The sequence below is a fragment of the Rissa tridactyla genome, chromosome 17 (assembly GCF_028500815.1).
Source record: "Rissa tridactyla isolate bRisTri1 chromosome 17, bRisTri1.patW.cur.20221130, whole genome shotgun sequence".
NCBI lineage: Eukaryota > Metazoa > Chordata > Aves > Charadriiformes > Laridae > Rissa > Rissa tridactyla.
Window position 1 is genome coordinate 6,813,639 of NC_071482.1, and position 25,297 is coordinate 6,838,935.

The following is a 25,297-nucleotide window of genomic DNA, read 5'->3' on the forward strand; positions in this document are numbered from 1 at the left end:
TCAAGCACAAGTTTGGTAATCTATATGTCATCTCCTTGGTTCCTGGTATTAATGTGAGGAGTCCCTTTTACTAGCTAATAATTTTCGTTATAATAAGTCTGCCTGGCTGGCTTTGGCCCTTTGCCATCTGGGGAGGGAGCCTTGATTTGGAATTCAGGACAGCTGAGTCTTAGATATTTATTACTTTTAGTTTTTCTCGATGTTTTAACTCTTGGAGGGTGAATTTAACCAGTTTCCACTCTCCGTCTTACTGCTAGGGAAGGAAATTGAACACGCCCAACGAGAATTAAAGCTGAAACTTTGCTGAAAAGTAGAAAGTCATAAATATTTACAAAATTGTTGCTTTTTTCTCTTCTTTTCTTTAAATACTATTTTTAACTGTAAACACAAGGCAGCCCCTGGAATCCAAGAATTTCCAGTTTATGTTCTGAAGGCTGAAGCACCTTCTCATGATGTCCCTGGTAGGGAATTGCTTTGCTCCAAGATTTCTGCTTCAGAAAGACTTAATTTAGCATTTTCAGAGCTTCCACCAGAAATAGATCCCCAAGCTCTACCTGTGCCCACTGCAGTTCAAATAGCAAACAGCTCTGGGCGGCACAGCATCCCGGGAGCGCAGTTCCCCAAATATGCTTGGAATCGGTATGACTTGAATGCTGGCAGCCACATCAATAGATTTCTGTAAGCAATAATTGCTTGTTCTTATTCAAAGGTTTGTTGAAACGCGGCACGAACAAGGTCGGTCGCGTGTGTTAAGGTGACACTTAGATCCCAGCCAGGAAATCGGCCGCGGTCGTTACAATGGGCTGAGGAGAACCTTGGCTGGGATGAGGCTGAAGGTTAATCCTGCGAATGGACCCTCGGGGTGGTTTTGTGCTTTTAATAGGTATTTTCAGAGAATCCAAGCTGACAAGTTTGAGTGCGCACTGAAAAGTTTCAAACCTCCAAGTAGGTTCTGATCTGGCATCCCGCGTTTACTTCTGTCTCTATTTTTAAGCACTTACATGCCTAAAGGAGTTCGTGATTAGGACATAAATCTGAATTTTGAAGGGACTTGTTTGCATTTCTCTTTTCTGCTAAGACATTTCTTGTGTGACCTTGGGCAAGTCCTTTAAAGTGGGATTTCTCTCGTTTACTCTTGGGCATCTAGTAGTTAGCCAGTTTTTTAAAAAAAGAAGTGGATCCTGACTTCTCCATTGGCACAGCAGGAAAAATAATGCATCCTTACTTATCCACGAATTTTTATAATGGCCTCCTTGATATCTGGGGAGGGAGAGCCATAAATAGAACACGCGGCAAGTGGAGGATTCGTGTACAGGGCTACAGCTCGCAAATCGGGGGTGTCTTTTGTGTTGTATTTTGTGTTTGCTGACAAGCCTACCTAGTGCAGGTATTGAAACGGGAAATCTCCTCCTTCTGCCTCCCTTAATAGTATTTTTCTGTGCACTACGGTCCTATTGAGAGCACTGAAACTGATTGTATAGTACAGTATAGAGTTGTATAGCGTAGTATAGAAATGCATAGTATCGGAAGGGCAAATCCTACACCGGAATATGTTATTTAGTTAACAAGAAATTGCAGCAGGTCAGTCAGTGCCCGTGAATGAGCACAGGAGACAGCGGCCTATGGATAGGGAGGACGTGGCTTTCCATCGGTAAATATTTTCCGGCACTTGAAACTTTAAAACTTGTTTAGAAGCTGCGTGCCATAGAGATACATTAAACTTTTTCTCCTCCCCAGGTGATTTACTTTTGTGTCTGAGAAATCATTAGCAATTTGTAGTAATTTTTTTGCATCAAAAGCCACCTCCAAAGGACGTGGGCAGCGGGAGATCTAAGCTGGAGCCGGGCGCTCGGAGCTCAAACCCCATCTCACACCCTTTCTGTGGCCTCGGGGAACTTGTGTGATATCTCCCCTTCCATCTCCACGCTTGTAAAATCAAACTAATAGTCAGTATCTGCCCCCAAGGTGCCTCAAGGGTAGGTTTCTAACACTTGTGAAGCACTTGGAAGATGAAGAGTGTGGTATAAACATGAAATGGTATTTATTCATGTGGTAGGGCGGGTTGTCATGGATCCAGAGTAGCCTGTGAACGTCTGCAGGAAATAACTAAACTCACCTGTATGTATCCCCTGTATTTATTCTGTTCCTTGGTTGGGTTTGCATAATTTCACAAATCTCAACGTGTCAGGCATTTTTGGGAACGGAACGGTGCCAAATTCACTGGAGCACTTCTGTAAATCAGGAAAAGCCATTGTATTCTAGGTGCCTAAATGTGTCCCCGATCTGGTAGCGCATGCCCTGCGCCCATAAATCCCTGTGACATAAAGGATGGATCCAGCAGCTTGCAAAAAAGTGCAGTAGTTGACCCAAATTGCAGACGAGGAGAGAATATTCCACTTCCCGCAGATGCGTTCTCGGCCGCACAAACTCCTTCCACACAAGTTGATACTTTTAAAGGCCAATAGTTTTGAGCTATTTTGGGCAAATTTCCAAACATAACAGGCACTGTTATTGCTTCCCCAGCTGCCCTCTGAATTGCTGGAACTCGAGATTATTGGGTACGGGGTTAGAATTACAAAGAGGTACATGGGGTCCCCGTGGAGAATTACTTGTTTGGGGGAAGTGGTGGCAAAAAGGGAGAACAAGCTTTTGCAGTTAAGAAAAGAGACAATTTCTGCCTCCCCGTCTTTTTTACCCTGCCTGCAGCTGCGAGAAGAGAAATTCTTTATGCCTGAGTGACCCCGAGGACAGCAGGGAGTTGAAAATTAATTTGCATTTCGAAACACTACAGCTGGAGGGGGAACAAACATGAGAAAAAATGCTGCAGTCCGCACAGGAATAGCTTGTGCTCTTATCCCTCTGTTTTTCACGAGGTGGCTACTGTTTTCCCCTCTCAACTTACTGTAGTAAGTGTAATTGATCTAACCAGGGAAAACTAGCACTCAGTCCAAATAGGCATGTATTTGTCGTATCTTTACTGCGTTTGTGGATATTTTGTATTTAAAACAACCCCAGAGAATGCGGTGGGTGCAGCCTGGGAGGTTACCAAGGCTCCGGTCTTCGACCCCAGTACAGTTCGGTACCACTTGGGCTCCTCAGGTGCGAGAACGCCCTGGCACGGGCATTCCCACAACACGGAGAATGTCGCTGATCTCCCAGGACCTGAAAAACGTGGTCATCTCCCTGCCTGGCTTGACGCAACACAGCGGGATTTATGTTTCTCAAGCTTGAACTTTGCACTTTGGTTTTTACACAGTTTTACGCAGGGTGAGTTGCCATTTAAAAAAAAGTCCAGTCTTAAAAATCAGAGTCGGGTGCCGGGGGCTCGTACCTGCTCCGGGGTAACCTCCGGGTTTATGGCCCCTTTTCCCTTCCTGTACTTCCCCAAGTGCAAAAGTCACACTTCAAATAAAAACGTTGCGTGTTGCCAGGAAATAGCCCAGCTGGTGACAGTGGGCTGGGACTTTACTCATCAACAGCAGAAATAATTTTAATGTGGCTCACTTGGAAATCGGGAAGGGAGCGTCTCGGAGGAGGTTTGCTTGGTCTTGGGCTTCTCTCTCGTACGGTGATTCAAATGGGAGGACGCGGATTTAGGAGTGAGACAAAAGTCCTTAGAAGTCTTTTAAAGTTTGTTTTATTGTTTTTTCTGAATGTGCAGATGATGGTGCGTATAAAATGGGACGAGTGGCCGGTGGCAGGTACAGCCCAGTGAAAAGTAGGTGTGAAACCTCTGCTGGGTTACACCTCCTGCGTGACTTTCAGAGGTGGAGGGAAGGGTTTCAGAAATGAGTCGTTTGAAATGAGGTTCCTAAAAAAAGTTACGGTCTGAATTATTGCACGTTTTTTACTGGTGTTTTAGAAAATACTTGGACGGTTCTTTGCAAAATTGAGTTAAAAATAGGACAAATGATTGGGATAAAAGCAGATGTATTTCTTTGGGTGAAGATATTCATTGTTGGGTTCTTGCATAACCGCGTGTTAATGTGGGAAGGGAGACAGGATTTCTTTGGTTAATTTCAGATGTCTGGAAGTTGCCGGAGTCTCAGCTGGTCACAAAACCTCGGGAGAGGGGCACACCCATGATGGAACGCACCGGGGCGTCCTCTGCAGGTCCCCGTCCTTCCTCACTGTCCACAAGGGCAGTTTCCAGGGAGCTGCCTCCACCGCAGCTTAGGGATGAGTCTCTCCATTTATGTTCTTGTGGCTCAAAACCCAGCCCTTGACCTTCTGGTGTGTTCCTTCACTCACGTCCGGGTTTTTCATATGCTTCTTATTCCTGTTCCTATTCTGTGTCCTTGACAGCCGTGGTTACTCCCTTTGGTCAGGCGGTTCAGAGTGGAGCTCGGGACAGTTTATTCCCTTTTCCTTGTTCCTGCCGAGCCACAGGTTCAGTTTCCCGCGTTTGTTCGCTATGTGTGGAATTCAGCTGCGTTTCAGCGCGCTATGGGCCATTAAGCAGCCCCAAGGCCTGGCTCGTGCCTTCCCCTTATTGCTGGAATATTGTGGAAACGACGCCGCTAGAGGGGAGCTTGATGGGAGGCCTCCTTCCCCAGGCTGAACAAATACCTCTGATCCCAGTAACGTACTAAGAAAACAGAAAAAAAAATAAAGCAAGCCTCCCCAAGCCCAGGGAGGGAACATTACGAAAGATTAAAAAGGGAAAATAAAATGAACCCAAGATGATAGGAAAGGAAATGTGCCTGATTTCAGGATGAATCAAAATGTTCTTCAGAATGAAAACCGTAAAACTTCTGCTTCCTCTTAATGGCAAACAATTAACTGGTTAACGAGCCCTAGGAGATGCAATAAACCTTTCAAAGCAGCTGAGAGATGCTCAGGAATGAGTTGAAAAAATTCCTTTGGCTGCTGTGGTGATGAAATGTGCTGGGGCATTTGTAGACGTGTCCACGTGTCCAGCCTTTAGCGCTTTGTTTCCTGGAACTCCCCGTTATCTGAGGGGAGGGGATGGATTTTGGCACGGGAGATGTGCGTGGCGCCGAGACCCTCACGGCGAGGTTGGTGTTCGAATGTAGCACCTGCCAGTGAGGCTTTGCAGCCCAGCCAGTGAGATGAGCTGGAGTCAGCGGCTGAAGACCATTATTGCTCGGAAAAGGAATAAAACCAAGAGTGAGTGTTACTCCCCTCCTGTTACTTGCCTGGGAACGTGGAACTGGAAAGGGCTGGGTGCTGGGTTTAGTAAACACGGAGGATTGTTGGGGCTGGAGGAATCCACTGTGCGTTACCCCGTGCTTGCTCCCTCCTGCGCCTTTCCCCAAGTGGCTGCTCGTGGTGGCCGTCAGAAACGGCGTGCCGAGCCGGGGGGACCTTTATGGCTGTTAACACAAACCAAGTCCGGTTGTTATAATTGCAGGAAACCACAGTAATTAATAGAATTTCAGTGTAGGCGCTGCTCCATCCTATGAGAAGAAATCCCCGTCAGTTTCCCGCTGGGATGCACCTGAGGTACCTTTCCTGTTCAGATCTGGTGATGGAGTTGGGATCTCGAAGGCAAAAATCAGGACCTGGACACTGAGAAGTTCAGCTGCAGCAGGGGAGGGCTTTATGCCTTAGAGATCGGTACCAGGAAAAGTCACGACGTGATGCCAGAAGCCGCCGTGGGTGGTGGTCTTGGCACACTTCACCTTCGCAAAATTAAGTCTTGGTTAGTGCTGCCATCCGGCCATTTCATTCCGCTGGGAATAGACACCGTTCCCTCCATACGTGTGTATATGCCTATATGTAAATGTGTATTTGGCTAAAGGGCTCGGGACTCGAAGGGGAGAGGGAGGTTAAACACGCGTGTCATTGTCAGGTGTCATCTTTGTTGAAAAATGCAGTCACCGTTCCAGCACAGGGCCTTCACGTATAATTATAGCCCTGCTTGAATGTCAGTCACTTCTCCAACCGTGCAGAATTCCCCCAAAATATCAGTGGTGCTGGCATGATATATTTAGCTTAAGGAACGGATCGTCCTGGTAACCAGATTAGGAAATGCATAGAACAAGCCTGCTGGAATTTTTTCAGTGTATATTAATTATTCTAACTGCGCCCAAGATCTTCCATGACAAATAAGTACTTTGGGAAGTGTGTTGTCGGTGCCAAATCCCTCACCTTCCCCCTGTTCTCCCCTGCCCCGGGTCACATTGTCACAACAGGTTGTTGCGTGGCTGAAGGGGTCCATAAACACCGTTCTTACCCTGCCGGTTGTTTACCCGGCCGGATAAACCCCAGCAGGACACGGCCCTGGAGACATGCAGGGGGCATCGCCTCCCAATTAGGCAGTAATTAGGGTGTCCTCGCTGGGTTCGTGGTGGGGGGGAACAGGAGAGCGGGCAGCGGGGGCTCCCTCCGCTGCATGGGCATCGCCCTTCTCCGACGGCATCGGCCTCCCTGGCAGGAGTGAGGCAGGGAACGTGCTAGTGAGTTAGTTCCTTATTTATTTATTTTAGCATTTATTTTTATATTTATTTATTTTATTTGCTATTTATTTACTTGCTTGCTTATTTATTTCAATGGGTGCTGCTCGTTCCAAGGGGACCCCTATTGAGGTGTATGGACCAATATGGACCGTTGAAGTGTTTGGGATTTTGCAGCCGAGCGTTAGCAGATCCTGCCACGCCGCTTCAAAACTCGGGTAAACTCCTTTACGCGGTCCTTTGGGCCTCTTGTCAGGGGGCAGCTGGCAGAAGGCAATGTCGCCGGAGCGGTGCTGAGCCCAGCGTCCTCCCCGGGCTCCCTGGTGAGATGTGACCTCGAGGGTAAGCGTGTAAGCAGCGTGAGTTCGTCATGGGTGGCGGTGGCCATGAGATGTGGGCATCTCGCTGGTCCTGCCTGGTTCTCAGGGAAACCAAAACGAGCGCGAGTCTGGCGTGTCTCGCAGTCTGGGGCGCTCTCTTTTCTCAGGGAAGAAAAGAAGCCGCTGTGTCAGCACCTGAAGCCTTTCCTTTGCCTTCGCTGCAGTGGATGGTGCCGGGTTCTTCTCTCTGTTTCTCTGCACCCGTTTATACCTGGGTCGCACTCGTTTCCTACCACTGCAGCGCATATGCAAAGCAAAACATTTTAGTGCTATTTTTGGCAACTTCTTGAGCGTGATATAACTCCTCCCTGTCCACTTAAGGCCTTAAAACCTTTCTTCTTCGAGACACGTTGTATCTTTTTGCATTAAGGGGTAAGTGTTGTCCTGCAAAAATGTTTTTTTGAACCATTATTAGAATGTAGGGCCATCTGTTTGGCCTGCTCCGTAGGCTCCATGGCTGGGAACAGTGTTGGGGGTGCCTGACGCGCGTCTTGCCAGCGTGCTCTCCAAACGTGCCTTCGCTCAGCGGCCAGAAGCTGTCGCTTGTCCAGGCTCAGAGGCCTGAATGTGTGGCAGGTTGATTCCCAACGCCAGCAATCGCGGAGCTGCCCCGAGCTCACCGCGGGAGGTACCTTTCGCTGCCGGGTGGATGCTGAGGTTCTCTTCTGCACGTCTTCTGGCTGCTTTAGCGGCAGATGACATTTCCATTGCCCCTCCAGGGGAGAGCAGGTGAGCTCCTCGGCTGGTTTTCCTTCCCCAAAAAGCAGCACTTGGTTTCCAAGGCTCTTTTTATGCCATCGCTTAATGCACGAGCGCTCGGCTTGCCCAGAGTCTGCCCCTTGCTTTGGCAAACAGGGCGAGATGCTGCAAATGCCTCGTAGCGTAATCCTGGAGTCTTTCTGATTTACTTTTGACGCGCCACACGGATTTACAGGTTTTGTTCTCTCCCCTGGTGGGGCGTGGAGCAGATGTGCCCTTAGGCCAGGATGCACCAGCTGATTTCCAGGGAACCATTAAAAACGAGTCTTTTCTCTGGCTGGGCCGGTGTCTGCTGCAAGCGGGGAGAAAAGCCCTGAGGGGCTGGGGAGGGGAAGGCACAGAGCATCCGGGTTCAGCAGCACTTGGGAGAACTGACTGGCAGATGGCATTTGCTGCTTGATATAAGGGGATTTGCCACATGACCTGTTCGGAATCTGTGTCACATGGCAAATCGATCAGACCTGGCATCTAATGTGAGAATAAATCTAGATCATCGTAGGCGGTTTGCAGAGGAATCCACAAGGATCTGAGCTTTTTCCGTCGAGATTTGCTGCTGCTCACAAGAGCTCAATCCTAATTTTCTTTCTGTGTTCAGGGCAGTCATAGCTCCCTTTAATAAATAAAGTAATTTGCTCCTCCTTAAGCTTTGGAGGATGGACAGACAGCTCCGGCAGTGGATGCTGCGTGAGGCTGAGAAGTCAACTGGAAGGAATCGGTTGGTGAAGCGGCTTGAATATTAACTTGACACCTAATTATATCCTCTGGGCTTATTTTTTCCATTCTGTCGTGCCCCGGTCTGTCTGCAGTTTCGGTGAGTGTGGGATGTTGTGTAGCTAGCTAAATCCAGTCACGCTCCGGTAGACACCGGGGATGAAATTATCAGTTGTAAAAACTCTCCTGGCCCTGGTGCAGAAAGTGGCATCTCCTTAATGTTTATATTTGCTTCAACCAAGCAGTATAGGTTAATCCTGTATAGATTTGAAAACAAAGGAAGTCTTTGGCCAAAGAGAACGTATTCACTCAATTTTATAGCTCTTCTGGAATGGAATTTACCGCTACAGTTCCTGTGGGAGTCGTGATGGGACCTGCACTGTCTCTGCTTGACCAGAATTGACTTTTTTTGACCTGATTCATATCCTGGCATTTCTTTAAAGCAAAGAACATCTCTGACCAGTTTCCTCAATAGCTCCTAAAGTTAAATTTCTTACAGGCTTTCACCTCGAAGGAAGAACTAAAGCAATAACCCAGCTGGGTGTAGCTTATGGCATCTGACAAGACCACAGCCTGAACTAGGACTTCAATGACGTCCTCAACTAACCGACCCCACTTGTTCTTTAGTCCCCCAGGTCCTCAAGAGCTGCACTGAATTCATCGAGAAACATGGCATTGTGGATGGAATATATCGTCTCTCTGGGATTGCCTCCAACATCCAGAAGCTACGGTAAGGGCGCTGCGTTCGGCAAACGCGTTTGCTCGGGACGGCTGAGGGACACGCGGGGTCCCAAGGCAATCTGTGGCCCGTGGGTGGCACGCCGGCTTTGGCACTGTGCTGGAGCAACACCGGGTTGTTCAGTAGACTTCATTTTGCAGGAGGTTTTCCTGCAGGATAGGGTATCGGAAGGCTCTGGGATCGTGGTGTCACTGAGCTGTCACATTCCATTCCCGTTTCCTCTTGCTCCTGGAGCCCTTCTGAGCAGCTGACATTTCTCCTTGCCGCTTTGGACTCCTGGCGTATTAGCAATTAATTGGTAGGATGCAAGGAATACTTGCATAATTCTCGGTGGGTGGGATTGCCGAGCTGTGCCGCTGTGCAGGGCAAGGCGAGGTGTGTGTCCTCCCCAGTCGGGAGCCGTTCCCATCACTGTAAATGGTCTTGATCCTTTTGTGAGCCTGTTCTTCCTCCCTGTCATTCGCTGTGCGTTTTTCTGCTGTGAAGGGACTGAGAGAACCTAGTGGGATGTGACTAATTCCAGTGTTGATCCTGGGCCCAGGGCTCACAGAGGCCGCAGAGGGCTGTTTTCCATAAAGGATATCCCTTTTGTAGGAGCAGTTCCCGAGTTCAATGGACACGTTCAAGCCGGTCCAGTTACTGGACAAACCCTTGTATGGATGGGCTTATTCCTGTTCAGCTTAATCCTGTTTCTCATCACGGCAAGTTCCATTGTAAAATCTGCTCCGAGGCTTTGATCTGCAGGCCCCAGAGGCTCTGGTTGTAGCTGCTGCCCACAGCAGTCTCGGTAGAATAAAACGTTTCCCTTCCTTCAGTTACATCCCTTTAATTCCCCATTTCGACTTGTGCTGGACAGTCTTCCTAATCTCCGCCCTAGTCCATTTTTTCCCTTTGTGTTGCCAAGACCATTTTCTCCTTCATTGTTTTCCAAAGGTGCTTTAAAAATGGTTTCCTAAAACTTTAGTGGCATAATTCCCTGGTACAGCGCAGAGGACGAAGTGACAGCCTGTTTTTCAGTTTTCGGAGATGTTCCAAAGGCAAAAGGAAGGGAGTACATGGCATAACTTGTAGACACTGTCCCTGTTGTTCATCTAAATGACTACAGATTTTCGTAAGTGTTTGGTTAACGTAGGACACGTTGCGTTGCTGGAGTTTCCAGCTATATAAACACATCATTAGGCTTATTTCAAAGCTAGAGCTGCAGCATCCTTATAAATGAGTAAGCGTTCTTAAGTTTCACGTACAAGAATTGGATCCCCCGGATTTAAAGGGCTTTTTGGTTGGAGAGAAAGTTAGAGGTTTTATTCCACGTGGGAGATTGACTCTGGGACAGAGGGTGGCTCTTTAGCGCTGCAGTAACTGCCTTTACTTGGCCGGTAGCGAAACAGAGCGAGTGTTGAGTTGGTGTGTGTGTGTCCCTGGATTCTGGCTCTGGCTTTTAGAAGAATTGAAGTTGTATTTATTTTTCTGCTAACAAAATCTTCCTTTGGAGTCAAAAGAAATAACACGTAGCTCTCGAAACAGGCAGTGCAGAGAGAAGGAAGGCTGAATGTAGCAGGGCTTCCCTTTCTTCACTATGTTCTGCTTCTGCAGGGGTAGGTCTCTGACACGGCGTGAGATTTATTCCTAGGAATATACACTGGAGTACCAGGAGTGCTGGAGTGGGGTGGGACATGGCCAGGGAATTCCAGTGTATTTGCGTGGGGTGGGTCGGTGTCTTTCCCTGATCTCCCTCCTGAGCTCTCCCTCCTCCTGTGGAGCCAAGTGCGGGACAGAAGTTTCTCTCCCAGCCCTGAGGAGGTGATGAGTCAGAACGTGCCTGTGGGACCGAACATGCTGAACTGAGGAGCGTGGCAACAGGCGGTCCATCAGCCGGGCAGAACAGAGACCTCCATTTCTTCTTCTGTGCCGTCTTTGGGATGAGGAGCTGGGGTGGACTGTTCACCTCTTGTCTGAAGGAGCAGAGACCTCTCCGGCCCCCAGTCTGGGGTCGTGTTCCAGGGGAGCTCTGCTCCCTGATCCTGTAAGGGGTGTGCCCATACACTGGGTGCCTCGGACACGGGTACAAGAGAGGCCAGCTCAGTGTCTGAGCTCTGCTGGAGGCACGTTTTACTTTCGGTGTTACAAACTGCCTGGCTCGGACAGGGGAGAAGCCAGGGATGTTGCCACCAAGCCCCCGATTGTAGGGAAGCGGAGCTGCAGCTAGAGCAGCCGTGTTCTCGCAGCTCCCCGTGGCCCGACCCGCCGTGCCGGTCCCTGCAAATCTCTCCTGCTAATTTGAACCAGTACTTTCCATGCACACAGTCTAGTGGCGAGCCAGCCCTTGGCCTTCTAAGCTCAGCTTTTATTTCATAAATGTTTGTCATTTTGGTTTTTCTCGCTCTCTGGAAACCAAGGGAATGCTCAGGGCTTTTCTTCATGTGGTTCCTGGCTCTCTTCACCCTTGTAGCCCAGGCGTGCTCAGCTCACCAGCTTGTCCCCAAGGAATTTCTGCACACACTAGTTTCCATGGCACTGCTTTAGCGCTTCGATTTCCAGGCTTTTGAAATGCAGGGGGACAGGAGCTTTCATTCAGAGCTGCGCGAACTCCTCCGCCTCCTCCAGGCAGCTCCTGGTCACAGCCCTTGGGAGGTAAATCTTCTGATTGTCTCCGTGGTCTTGGAAGACATTCTCCGGAGGCTTTGTGACAGGCCCTCTTGCAGCAAAAGGCATTGCAGACTAGCCAATCAGCCGTAAAAACTAACTGAGAATGCATTATTTAAAAAAAAAAAAAAGTCTAATTTTGGGAAAAATCCAGTCTAGCAGCACCACAACCATGGGTCGTGTGGCTTTGGTGACTAAGTAGCTCTTCTTTCCTGTAAATCAGGAAACCCTTGCTTTTCTTGACTGCAATTTGTGCTGGGTTTTATTTTCATTCCGCCTCTTCAAACCCTTTTGCCCATTTATTTCTGTTCTCGTTTCCAGCCACGAGTTTGACTCCGAGCAGATTCCTGACTTGACAAAGGATATTTACATCCAAGACATTCACTGCGTGGGCTCCCTCTGCAAACTCTACTTCCGCGAGCTCCCGAACCCTCTGCTCACCTATCAACTCTACGAGAAGTTCTCCGTAAGTATGAGGCAATGCCTTTCACTTCCCACTTCGGCATGACCATGGCTTCATCTACGCAGGTTGAACGGAGAAATACTGAAAGGGAGCCAGCAGCAAGCTGAACTTGTCTTCCACACGCCTTTCTTTGTCTTACTTCTGCCTAAGTTGGGGTTTTTAGAGAGCTCAGAAGTGCGTATCTCAAATTACCAGCCCGATACAGGAGCTACCCGCACACCAGGGTCCCACCGCTGGTAGGCTGCCCAGAGAGGTGGTGGGGTCTCCTTCTCTGGAGAGATTCCAAATCCCCCTGGACACGTTTATGTCCAACCTGCTCTGGGTGACCCTGCTTTGGCAGGAGGGGTTGGATGAGGTGATCTCCAGAGGTCCCTTCCCACCCCTGCCGGCCTGTGACTCTGTAGCATCCCACCATTTCAAAAGGGCAGTGACGCCCCAGGTTTGAGGTCCCTTTTCTCCTTCCCCTTCAGGTTTACTCCCGCGTGCCTGCGTCCCCCATGCCACACCGTATTGATTCCACTTTGGGGCCCCAGTAGAAGGTTTTTGGGACACTAACCACGCTTTGCAAGAACTCCCCTATTGTTTGCCAGGCCCCAGTGATTTCTTGAACAGGAGTGGGATTAGATGCAAGTGCTGCTTGGAGCTGAACGCCCTCCGCAAGGAATTGCTCTGTACAATTAAGCTATAAAGGGGCCGAGCTCTGGATTTACTTGGCCTTTGTCACATTATCTGTGTGCTGGTCTGTCCCCGAGAGACAGATGCCTCTCCGAAGGTAAAGAGCGACACAATCCTCATCACCAAGGAAGAACAGTGCATTGGGCACGCGGTTCGGGATGCTGTGGCGCAGGTATTTAGTGTCATTTGCAGCTGAATCCCTTCCTGCCTTGTTCCAGGACGCTGTTTCTGCAGCTACAGATGAGGAGCGGCTGGTGAAAATCCACGATGTCATCCAGCAGCTGCCCCCGCCTCACTACAGGTTAGTGCAGCCTTCGCGCCGCTGTTTTATTCTTGCTAGCGTTTCAGGAGGGAAATGAGGTGAGTCGCTTTTCCCTCTCAAGACAGCCACGTGTGCCTTTGTATAGTAGAATGGTTTATGGCTATATAAAGTTGATTTATATTTTAATTAGCTCATTACCAGACAAACACTATATCCTCTGCATAGTCTTATTTGGCTTCCTTGGAAACTACGTATAGGAGGGAAATACAAGCTTGTGGTGGCTGATGTCACCAAGGAAATAGTTTTATTGTGGGCATCACGATACCAGCTCTAGGAAGCGCGATTTTAAAAAGAAGTGAACTGTAGCCAAAGGAATCATTTCAGGCCTTCAGTTTAGGCTGGTCGAGTGTATTTTGTCTCCAGTTCCCACCCCTCCCAGCAATGCAGTAACTAGCAAATTAGCTCTAGTAGAACAACTCATTATAACATAGGGTTTAAAAATCACCAACTTCTTATTAGAATAATATAGTCAAACTAATTAGTATTAATAACTGATTTGTGATATATGGTAACGAGTCTTGACTAAGGACAATAACATCTCAGGGGTCTTTAATATGAAAAATTACGGCAGGGTGTGGTAAAACGGCATCACAAAGAAGTACGGTGAATGGTATTAATGACGAAATACAATACCGTGTGTTAATGATTCTTTAAGTAGTATTAATAACTAATTATTGTAATGATGCATGGTAACTAGTCTTCACCAATTATGTAGCGTAATGGGTATAAATAGCTCGTTACAAAGTATGGTGAATGTTATTTAAATATCAATAGCTGTTGTAATTAGCTGGAGCAGTCGCGGTGCTGGACCGGGAGTGAGTTTGCGTTTGCAGAGGGCTGTTTGCTAGTGGGATCTAATTGTAACACTTCGTGATAATAATCAGTTGGCATATTAATGTTTTATTGTAATTGTACATTAATTTGCAGACCCAGTGATCATTCTGTACCCTCAGTGGTATAGCTGGCCAGTCGTAACACATGAAGATAGTTATTTGGATATTGATAACTGCTTATAATGAGTTGTGCTAATAAATATTTAAATTTTAATTAGCATAATGTCTGGTGATTAGCTAGACAATTGCAGTGGTGCACCTGAGTGGTATAAATAACTAATTATAGTATATGTTATTTGAATATCAATAACTTGTTACATGGTCATTAGCCTTAACTAATTAGTCTAATAGCTGGTACTTTGCATTAACTAATTGTAATATTTTATTTATGTTAATTAAGGGGTCAGGGCCTCACGGAGGACCTTTTCAAAAATAAACTATCTATCTCCTTCGTCAATTTTTCTCTGGTGCATTCCACCTTTTCCCTAAAACCACTTGTACTTTATGGGGTTTGTGTGGCGTGGGGTGCGTGACGGAGCGGAGGGGGGCGTGGGAGATGCGTGGGTGCACAATGACGGCGCTGGAGAGGCCGCTGCCCCTTTCCTCAGGTTTGCTTGGAAAAGGGAAAAACCGCTTTATTTTTCTGCTATTCTGCGATGAGAAGTTCCGTGCAGGTAACCGGCAGGGTGCTGGAGATGGAATCTTCCGTCTGTGGAACTGTGAGCCCCAGAGCACCCCCCCTGCCCCAAAAAGGGTACGCAGGGAGACAGACAGGAGCCCGGGCTGCTGCCAGGCAACAGCACCGAGGAGGAGACATCAGCTTGTTCATTACCACCTTGCGCTCCCTCCTACTCAGGGGTGGTAGCAGGAGTGGTTAATATAAAAAAAATACTTTATTTTTTATGTGAATACAAGCCTGTGAGGTTTAACCTTGGATCGGCCTTGTACACACGTAAGAAATCCCTACCCAGTCATTTTGTAATTAGAACTCCAATGGAATTCGCTGGTTTTTAATATCCTGGGGTCTGTAAGTAAATACCCCCCCCCATATCCAGCTTAACATTCAACACCCTCCCCCCGGTCTCGGGAGCACTGCCGTGCGAAGGGGGGGGTTGTGTTGCGCAGTGTTGCAGTAAAGCAGCCCAGGGATGAGTTTCCAGGATGCTCTGGCTTCTAGATCCTGCTGTGCTGGTGGCACCGCGATGTTCCCGTCCACCTCGGTGCCTGCTGGATCCAGCCCCGTGCTGAGCGCAGAGGCTTTGGACATCTCCTCGTCCAGCCTGCGCAAATCAGGAGAGACGCCCCTCACCCCACCCCCGTGTAATTATTTGCTAAAGACAACTTTGCCATCAGTCTTGGGGTACACAGTTGAACGCTTTTTTCTCTGAGCTGTCAAACCAAAAGAAAATAACGAACTGGGGTTTGTTTTGTAAATCGCAGCAGGGCTTTGCTCATTGGTGCTGAACATTTGCCTGTCTCCCGTTTTCCAGGACACTGGAGTTCCTAATGAGACACTTAGCTCGTCTGGCTGATTACTGCTCCATCACAAATATGCACACGAAGAACTTGGCAATCGTTTGGGCTCCAAACCTCCTAAGGTACTCTCTCCCCCCCCCCCCCCCCCCCATTTCAATACAAGTTTTTATGTTTTATAAAAAACAGACAGATACCTGTTCTCCAGAAGATGATAAAACGTTCAGCAGTTGAGAAAGATCTTCCATCCACTGTGCTCTGCTCCTCCTGTAAAATTCCTAAGGGGAAGTCCTTCTAAGCAGGGGCTTGAGTCCACCTGGCAGGTTCTGCACCAGTGGTGTGAAACAGCCCCCCCGTTAGCGGTGGGAACACCCCGGTATCATTGTGTCTCACCGCGGCGGCGTTCCACTGACTGCAGTTCAGCAGGGGCGGGGAAGGATGGACTCCCCCACCCCTCTTTTCGAGAGGGTAATTTCCCCCTCTCCTGGTTAGTTGGGACTCGTACGTCCTTGATCATCCAGGAGAATTTGTGCAGTGGCATCACTGATTTCCCATTGCATAAGTCTCGAGAGTCGTAGTTTGAGAGCTTTTGGCTGCAAAAATTCAAACTTAAGGAAATGCTCTGGGATCAATCTGTCCCCTAAAATTTGTTTTGAATGTGCGTAATAGGGTAGTTTAAAATCAATGACGTAATTTTAAATTTTTGCTTTAAAAGAAAAAAAAAAGTGACCCTGGGCTCTATTGTATTGATTTCTGGACTGCTTTTGTTACCAACCTGAGAAATCTCTGAGATTCCCGTGTGCAGCTAATGAGGGTAAGCTCTTTTCTCCTTTCTGGCAATTCCCCCACAAGCAGTCAAACGATCTCTTGTGTGAGTTTGCTTTTGTGACTATTGGGGCGCTTGCCGAGCAGGATCAGTTGGAGACATTCCCCGCTCCAGGGAAAATCAGGGAGAAGGCCATGGTGAGTTTTGTACAATGCCACCGCATGAAACTGCTGCCGTTCTCAGTGTTGGGAAATAAGGTCACAAAAAGCTCCCCACTTCGTGTGCGCAGTTCATTTACCTCGATCCAGACCTGCCACACGCTCCTTTTCCTTCTCGACCCAGCGTTCCTCTTGCCGTTTCAGGAAGACTCGAACCCGAACCCAAAACCTGGCTGTAAATAAATCACTAGTCAGTGTGATCATTTGTGTAATGCTTTGGTGAGATTTAATCTCTTAACTGCCCCTAAAGCCTTGTCTGCCTGAGCAGACGTGCCGAAGCCTTACCCAACGGGAGCACCTCTTCTTCGGGCTCTTCGCGTTTCATTTAATCTGCCTTTTTTTCAGATCGAAGCAGATCGAGTCTGCCTGCTTCAGTGGAACAGCTGCCTTCATGGAGGTGCGGATCCAGTCGGTCGTCGTGGAATTCATCTTGAACCACGTGGACGTCCTCTTCAGTTCCAAACTCAGCTCGGTCATACGCGATGGAGCAGGTGCGTTGTCTTCCTCCGCTGGCTTTACCTTGATCAAAAAAGGTACCAGACACTTAATAGGTATCTGAGCCTCCCCTCGGACATTTAAAATATGTTTTTACTGTAATTTAGAGGACAGATTTCTAGGGTTATAATGTTAGAACCTGGCAAATGTAGCCTGGTTTTAGAAATTGCCATCAGTACCTTTCTTAGAAGCCAAGGATGCTCTACAGAAGTGCACGTCTTAATGTTTTGGCTGCTACCTTTGTGTCCTAGCGCTGAGAAATTGTGAGGAATCTCTTAAATCCTTGTCCCCCCCTACTCCCTCCCCTTTTTTTTTTTAAAGCCATCAGCATTGATGCTGCTGCACGCGTATCCATTTGAGCCATCTTGCGGTACAAGACTGCACGATCTGTCCACCCTCATCATCAGCACCTTACAACATAAATAAAATGAACTGATTTAAAGACAGCTCTCTCTACGCAGTAATGTTGACACTAAGAAACTTAAGTCTTCCTTTTAACAGGGAATATTTTGACATCTGCTATCCTGGTTATTTCTTCTGCACAGTCCCTAGGGATTAATTAGCAGGGCCATCCAGCCGGAGCTCCGTCTGCACGGGCCCTTCTCTGCTGGTGTTGCTGGCTTGTGGCTTTAGGGTGAGGAAGGAACCGCGACACGTTTGTGCCCAACCCTGGAGCACCTGAAACATTGTTCAGCTTTGGAATTTACACAATCCCTTGAATAACTAGTAAGGCCATACGTCTGCCTGTTCCACTGAAACCGAGCGGAGTTGTACCGGGCCGAAAGTTTCCTCTCTACATCGGATCAACAAGCGTGGATGCCACAAGCTATTATTACTCCTAAGCAGCATTAAGTGTGTACCATCTGCTTTGATAACCTGCCCTTCCTATGAAATGTGGGCAGTCGGTGCAGTTACCACCACCCCTGGCACACAGAGAGCTGGTTTTCCAGTATATTTGTGCTGCTCCCCGCTTCTAAAGAAGCCCTACCTCTGCTTGGCGTAGCGCAGTTGCTCCACGTCCAGCTTTTGTTCCTACTGGAAGGCAGTTTGAAGTCAGTAGGAGCCAGAGGTTAGCCTGGCTGAACAGCAACAGCCCAGAGCAGGCTGAGCTCTGCCAGGGGAAGATAAGCACGCTAAGAGGCCGAGCCAAATGATTATCCAGGCTTAGAATGGGCCATGTAAATTCGGCTAATTGTTTAATGACTTGGTCATTCGCATTCAGTGTGCTTTGACACAAAACTGGCAGGGAGAAGGGTCGGGCTGTTTCGCAGCTAAGTGCGGGGGTTCTGTGCCACAGCAAGGCAGCATCTTCTTCAGGGCTTCCCAGAGCCTCTGGTTTTGAGCAGGGCTTCTTGCCTGTACCCACCGGTAAGAGGTGGAAGTGGTATTCCCAAGCCTGCTTCGAGCCAGTCCAGGTAAGGCTGGAACCCAGACTTCACCCGGGACAGCATTTACGGCTGACAAACGCACCCGAGACTGTGTACCTTTACACAAGAGCTGTGATGCTGTAGTCGGAATGGAACCAACCAGGATGCCGGTGTGATGACCCATCTGAGCATAACCGTAGAAATACTTGCTCTGTAGGCGATGGCAAACAAGCTGCTCTCACAACAGGCTGCTCGTGCCCCTCAGTCCCCTCCACCCTGCAAGCCGGCCTAGCAGATCCCAGCAGCGGGGACGACATCAGGTGCTTCTACAAAAACTTTCACGTTCATGTCCAAAAACGAGCGCAAGCTGTAGAAAGGCCAAGGGCGAGAGACACAGCTGAATTCTGTGCGCTGTGTCCATCTGCACACGAGTTTGTAGCGACTTCAGTCACACGTGGCGTTTCCTGCTGCACCAAGGGGTGGGACCTGGGAATGGCTGAAACCAAGCTTACGAGAAGAAAAACCCATCGCTTCCTTTACAGACTTTTGCACACAGGTGAAGCTTACGTAAAATATGTCAGTGAAGGTCTCAACCTACCTGCTTCCCCCTCTCTTTTTTTTTTTTTCTTTTTAAAACACACTAAGCTGCGCTCATAATTGAGAATTATTTTTGTCATAAACGTACCTCTGACAAAACGGTGCCTTTGACCACATCTGTCAGTGGCTGGGATAACAAAGATTTAGAAAAACACGGCGCCTCCCTAGGCACACAGACCCAGCGCTTTGATCTCTCTGCTGCCGGTTTCTGATTCTCCCCGTTGCCTGTGGTTTTCCCTCCCAGGGCACAGTTCGTTATCACGGCCCAAGTCTCTGTTGGTGTCCTCGCCTTCCACAAAGCTGCTGACGCTGGAGGAGGCACAGGCCCGGACGCAAGCTCAGATCAACTCCCCCATCGTGGCAGACAGCAAATACATAGAAGTGGGAGAAGGCCCTGCAGCTTTACAGGGGAAGTTCCACACGGTCATAGACTTTCCATCAGAAAGGTAGGGACGAGTTTCCTTTCCAGCATGTGTCATAACTGGGTTTTTTTTTTTTTGATAACAGCAAAAAACTTGCCGCTATTGACTTACACTAGCCATACATCAAGTCTGGTAGCCATTTTTCCACCTGCTTTGGACTCTGTGAGGATCCAGCTCACAGCAGTTGCCTGGTGGGCTTGGTTTCGCCATGCAGCTTCTGTGCCGCTCCCTCCTTTTTAGCGGGGTTACCAGTAAACGTATAAAGCCGTGTTGCATGCGATGCGTATAGATGCCCGTGCTAGTCTCGCACACAGAAATGCAAACAGGGTGAACACCTGGAAACACTGGGGTTTTCCAGATCTCAGGACTAATTAATTGCCTGTAACAAATCCAGACTCCTCTCAAAGTGGAGCAGTTGGACAGACGTGACAACACTAGGAATTAAATAAGGCAGTGGGAGGAGGCGAATGTGATTTTACAGCATAGGCGAGAGATGCTTTTGAATACCTTTTATGGCTGCACAGTTGCCGAGAGAACTGGTGCATCTGCCAGCTAAAGAAAAGCCATCCCTTAGCTGCTGTGCTGTACAAGCGCGGAGCCTTCCCTCGCCTGCTTTGCGGAGTTTGGTGGAATTGACCCAACAAGAACAAAAACATCCTCAGCTATTTAAAAGACGCTGAGTTTCTAAGCTTTGTTTCAGCATAACCCAGATAGTGCTAATAACGACCAGCCGGTAGCAGGAACTCACTGCAGCTTCCCCCTCCGACAACTTGCTCTATTTTCTCACTCCAGAAAAAGACCGCCCAGCAAGATGAAGAAATCGCCGGTTGGCAGTTGGCGTTCCTTCTTCAACCTGGGAAAATCATCGTCTGTGTCCAAACGCAAACTCCAGCGCAACCCCAGCGAGCCCTCAGAAATGAAAGCCATAGCCCTGGCAGGTAAGGGCGCGAATCCAGCTCCCAAAGAGCCGGGTTTTCAGCAAAGCAGAATTCGTGTTTACAGTGGGCTGCCACCTCCTTCTAGCGTTCGAGCCACGCATAGCACCTTCAGTTAGCTGCTGTCTTTCCTAAATGGATCTCGGGTTAGCTCAAGAGCCCGGCCTGCTGGAGCACACACCTCTAACGCTTTTCTCAGAGTAGCTTTGGAAAGACAAAACCGCTATAATTAGTCTCAGACTAATTCCTTCTGATGCTCTTACTATGAAACAAGAATACAGTTCTGGCTCCCTTTGCTGCTCTTACAAGACACACAATTAAACTAGGTAAAGGCGCTTTTCCGCAAACGCGTTCACCCCGAAAGCTAGGCCGGTGTAACGAGAGGAGGCATCCAACGGCCCTTTGTAGCCGCATCCAACGTACATAGACTCTGAATTTTCAGCCCCTTCCATGTACAGTTTACTGTCTCTTCCCAAATTTAAAAATAGCAACGATATGTTTTTGTGGTAAAACCCACCACAAATCCCTAAACATGGCCCAGTGGGGACTTTGATCCTGTCTTCTCCCTGCTGCCATTTTCAAATTACAACCCTCATAGTCTCCAGTATAATAAACACATCGGATGAGTGTCCTTTAAGACTGTCTCCTTGGAGTCCTGAAGTTGTACTTGTTTAGCGCTCATAAAACAAGCTGTATAAACGTTACTTTCTTCCCCATTTTTAAGGGGTTTTGTTTGCTGGCAGGACCAAAGCAATTATCACAGGTACATCCAGACAGAGTCCGTAGCAGGATGACATGGGGAGTTGTTTCCCACCGTGTCATCTGCAGCAGTTACCATTTTGGTAGGTTACTTTTCCCTGGTCTGTAAAATGAGTATCAGAAATCGATTCGCGCTCTCGTAATTGCCTCTTGCCCGGGAGTATAGAGTCAGAGATGGAAAGGCACCTCCGCAGGCCAGTCTCCCCTGCGAAACAGGCCCCATCTGTCTCAGACAGCAAAGCATATTAACGGTGGAACAGGATAAAGGTTTTCTTTAAGGGCTTTGGAGTAAAACCAACAAAAAACCCCAACTCCAGAACAAAACTGTTACTCTTAGGACAGCGGTACTGGTGCTAGAAACACGTTTGTTTTTTCCTGCTTCTGTTACATAGCCGAATATAAACCACTTTTATAATTCAGCTTCTCACCGTCTGGGTTGCATTTCCTTAGGTGGACGAGGAGACAGCGGGACTCTTCGCTCAGCTAAAAGCGAAGAATCGCTTACCTCTCTGCATGCTGTTGATGGTAAGCCCAGAGCGTACCTGCTTTTCTAACGTGTGGGGATTAAAAAAGGCCGTTTGACGTTACTGACTGCGGACGTTCAACAGAGCTCATTTTCCACCCCTCCAGTAAAAGCTGGGCTTGCTTAATTAATGAAGCAGCTTACCGCTGCCCAACACGGATGGGTGTCACAGAGAAGTGCTCTTCAGGTCTTTGTTTTCCTTCTAAGGTAAAAAAGCAAACCTCTCGCTTGTCTATAGCCAGCGCCCCTTACCGTCATTCCTTGCCATCCCCCCTTCCTATTCTAAGGTGGAAAAGTCAGCATCGGGAAGGAAAGTGCTTTCTGAGAAAGGTCCACAGCACACTTTTAACTAGTTTTGCTTTTGCACACAGCTTAGTCTCAGACTAGATCAGACCTGACAACTGCTGTGAAAGAATTTGAGCAAATGTAATTACCAGTTCCTGCTGGCTACGTTACTTTTGTGTTTAGAGTTGACCGGGTGAGCGCCTTGCACACCGCCTTAGGACTACTTTAAAAACCAGACCAAACCATCACCTCCTGGACAATAACATTTTTGACACTAATCTGTCCGTATCTACTCGTTCCTAGGTGAATCTAAACTGTTTCGACCCAGAAGACCCAGGTCCAGTAGTGATGCACTGTCTGCTTCCTTCAACGGAGAGCTCTTAGGAAACATGAATCGCTGCAATTCTTACGACAACCTTCCCCACGACGACAGCGATGGGGACGAGGGGCTCATCCACGTTCCTGCCCTCATTTCTCCTCGATCCGCCGAAGACGTCGACCTGAGCCCACCCGATATCGGAGTCGCCAGCCTGGACTTTGACCCAATGTCTTTTCAGTGCAGCCCGCCCCAAGCAGAGTCCGAGTGCCTGGAGAGCAGCACCTCCCTGCTGGAGTCCGTTGGCATAAACCAGGAGAAGCCCAGCCTACTAAAGAAGGATTTAGAATCAGGCAGCCAGTCCCAGACACCAGGCAGTGCTACGAGCTCTGAGCCAGTCTCCCCTTTCCAAGAGAAGATGAGTCCCTTCTTCACTCTGGACCTGAGCCCCACCGAAGAGAAGGCCTGCAAACCCCACGCCTTCTCCCCCAAGCTGGGGCGAAAGCCCATCAAATCTCCGCCGCTGACTACATCAGAACCCGTCTCCTTCGCACTGCCCAGCCGCATGTCCGAAGCGATGGGAGGAGTGCCCACCACATCCAGAAACTCCTCTGCTTCCAGCTGGAGCAAAGGGATTGGCATCACTGATATCACAAACAGGTCCCCAACCCAGATGTCCTTGCCCCTGAAAAACAGTGACACAGGAGCAGGGGAAGGAGCCCACCAAGAGCTACAGCATGCCCAGCTAGTGGCTGCTGGCAAGCCCGAGTTGCCAGAAGAAGGGGAGAGACCAATGTCAAGCAGTCAGAATAAGACTGTACCCACTGGACACACACAGCCAGGTACAGTGCATTTTCCTCCATTCTTTCTTTAAGTTCCAAAGGGGACCTGCTCTCACAACCGTCCTCCTCTGCGTGCCTTTTAGGAGAGGGGATTGCCCGTCAGTTCTGATCACAAGTGTCTTGCAGGGCTGTGCAGATCAGTAAGGTCTTAACCTCTGCCTTCTCCCTACATCACACAAATCTCAGATAACTTTCCATAATACTTTGTACACCGCTTCCCCCCCCCCCCCGCCCCATCCTGTCATGCGTGAAAATCTATAGCATGTCCTTCTAAATCATGTCAGCCAATAGACCATCTAAGACTTTTCTTTTTTAAATTAAAGATCTGCCAACACTCGAAGAAGGGACCTTTTCACCTAAAACCTTATGATCAAAATTGTGTAAGGGTATCTCATTCTCTGCTACCTACTTCCTACCTCTCTAGAAATGCAAGAGGAAGCCTTTAGACAATCTCTTGTGGTTTTTTTTTTTTTCCTTTTTGTGATGAACTGCTGCGCTATTGAGCAGCGTTTGCATGTGAGACAGAAGATAGAGTGTTTCACATCAGAAGGAATTGCCACTGTGAAAGTGTGGAGAGCATCTATTTTTTTATAAAGGTCATTAAGGTTAGGTCACTCTCCTTATTGGGTAACATAAAGTCACTCTCTCTCTCAATTTTCCCCCCATTAGGAGCAGTTGCCCTCGACTCCCCCCAGGATCCTGTTCCCGTCAGTTCTGTGTCTCTTATCCCTCCTCCTCCTCCGAAAAATGCAGCGCGCATGCTAGCCCTAGCGTTAGCCGAGTCCGCACAGCAAGCGTCCGCTCAGTCTCAGAAAAGGCCAGGAGATGCTCATTCTGAAAGCACAAATTACGGAGAGACTGAAGCTGGCACAGCTCTAGAAAAGCTCCATCTCTCTGCTGGTGCTCCAGACAAGCTCCACCTGTATACCAGTCTGCCCGAGAACCGCCTTCACTTCCAGACTGGTGCACCAGTAGAGCAGGATTTCCAAGGTAGCAGCACACCCGGGGAGCAGAACCACCCACCAGGTGCACCTGGAAACCGGGACCCCCCACCTCTCCACACTGGCATGCCTGGGGACATGCCTGGTAGCAGAGATGCAGAGCAGGAGCAGCCCAGCTTCCATCCTGGTAAAGCGGGGGACAAAGATCACTTCCCCTCCCACGCTGGGGACTGGGAGCACACACCCCACCACACTCCAGGTGCACTGCCTGACTGGGAGCCACCCTCCACAGACCTCTCTGTAGATAAGCCCCACCTCCGTGCATGCATGTCCGGGGACAAGCACCACCTTCCCATCTGCACAGCTGATGACAAACTTCAGTCTCCTCCTGTCCTAACTGCCGGGGAGAAAAGCACCCCGGCTTCCGTGCCGTATTTAACAACCATCCAGACAACAGCAGCCGAGCCTAACCGCGGCCCAGCAGGGCCGGCCACCGCTCAGGCAGACGTCACCGGTCCAGCTGCACCGCGCACACTGACGGCCAGCCAGCCCGCCCCGTCGCCCAGGCCAGATCACCAGTCAGCCATGGGACAAGTGCCACCGGCCTCCGCCAAAGCGTCCAGCGGTTCCAACCAGGTATGTGGATGTGGATGCGCCCCCCCAGCCTCACACCTACTCGCAAGCGCGGTGTCCGTGCCCAGATAATCCATAATTACAGGAGGCTGAGCACTGGGATACTCGGTCCAAATCCAAACGGCAAGAGGCAGGGGATTCACAAATTACTGGACATGACACGCGTGTGACACACACAGCCTTACAGGAAAGCAGCATGGAATTTCCTAAGGGAACGTCCCGATACGCCTGCTGTCCTTGGTTTTAAGGAAGCAAGTATCTGCTGGGGTGACACGGGAACGCTAGTTTAGAAGTGCTCAGGCACAAGTAGGAATTTTTGCATCCTCCCTTCACTGGGGCTGACAATGTCCTCTTCCAACATCCTCTTTAACGAAGCAGGTTGGATTCCTGGTGCCAGTTAGCCAGGGAAGCTGCCTGCAGCCTGTCTTAAGCACAGTAGCCGCATTTAAGGGAGGGATGTCTGCTGGGTTACACTCCCCGATCTGCTCAGCAGGGCGTGAGGAGTTTAAATCCAGGTACGTTTCCATTAAGACAAGTACATTTATAAGCAGACCACCTAAGAAAACACCACAGCAACTGTGTAAAAGTTTTAACCTGTTGCTATTAAGAGGCAGCCACCTCCTCCCCTTTCTCCAGTTTGCCATTTGCGGAGAGAGCCCTCACAAGCCCCTCGGCTGCAGTTTGTGCCGGGTCCCGAAATCTCCCAGAGGCACCACGCTGCCCTGCGCATCTCCTCTTCTCCAGCAAACAGGCACAGAAAAAACTCACATTGAACTAATCC

At 48.9% G+C, this 25,297-nt stretch overlaps 1 protein-coding gene across 9 annotated transcripts in view; it reads left to right on the plus strand.

Moving 5' to 3' along the window:
- ARHGAP32 (Rho GTPase activating protein 32) overlaps positions 1–25,297 on the plus strand; it is a 254,283-nt gene that overhangs the window by 222,583 nt on the left and 6,403 nt on the right. For all 9 annotated transcript variants that reach the window (XM_054223141.1, XM_054223147.1, XM_054223139.1 and 6 more), the window contains 10 exons: positions 8,897–8,999; positions 11,973–12,117; positions 13,008–13,090; positions 15,435–15,542; positions 16,747–16,892; positions 19,105–19,306; positions 20,075–20,220; positions 21,427–21,501; positions 22,088–22,942; positions 23,612–24,519. In XM_054223141.1, coding sequence (XP_054079116.1) covers positions 8,897–8,999; positions 11,973–12,117; positions 13,008–13,090; positions 15,435–15,542; positions 16,747–16,892; positions 19,105–19,306; positions 20,075–20,220; positions 21,427–21,501; positions 22,088–22,942; positions 23,612–24,519 — 2,771 coding nt within the window. The remainder of the gene's footprint in view (positions 1–8,896; positions 9,000–11,972; positions 12,118–13,007; positions 13,091–15,434; positions 15,543–16,746; positions 16,893–19,104; positions 19,307–20,074; positions 20,221–21,426; positions 21,502–22,087; positions 22,943–23,611; positions 24,520–25,297) is intronic.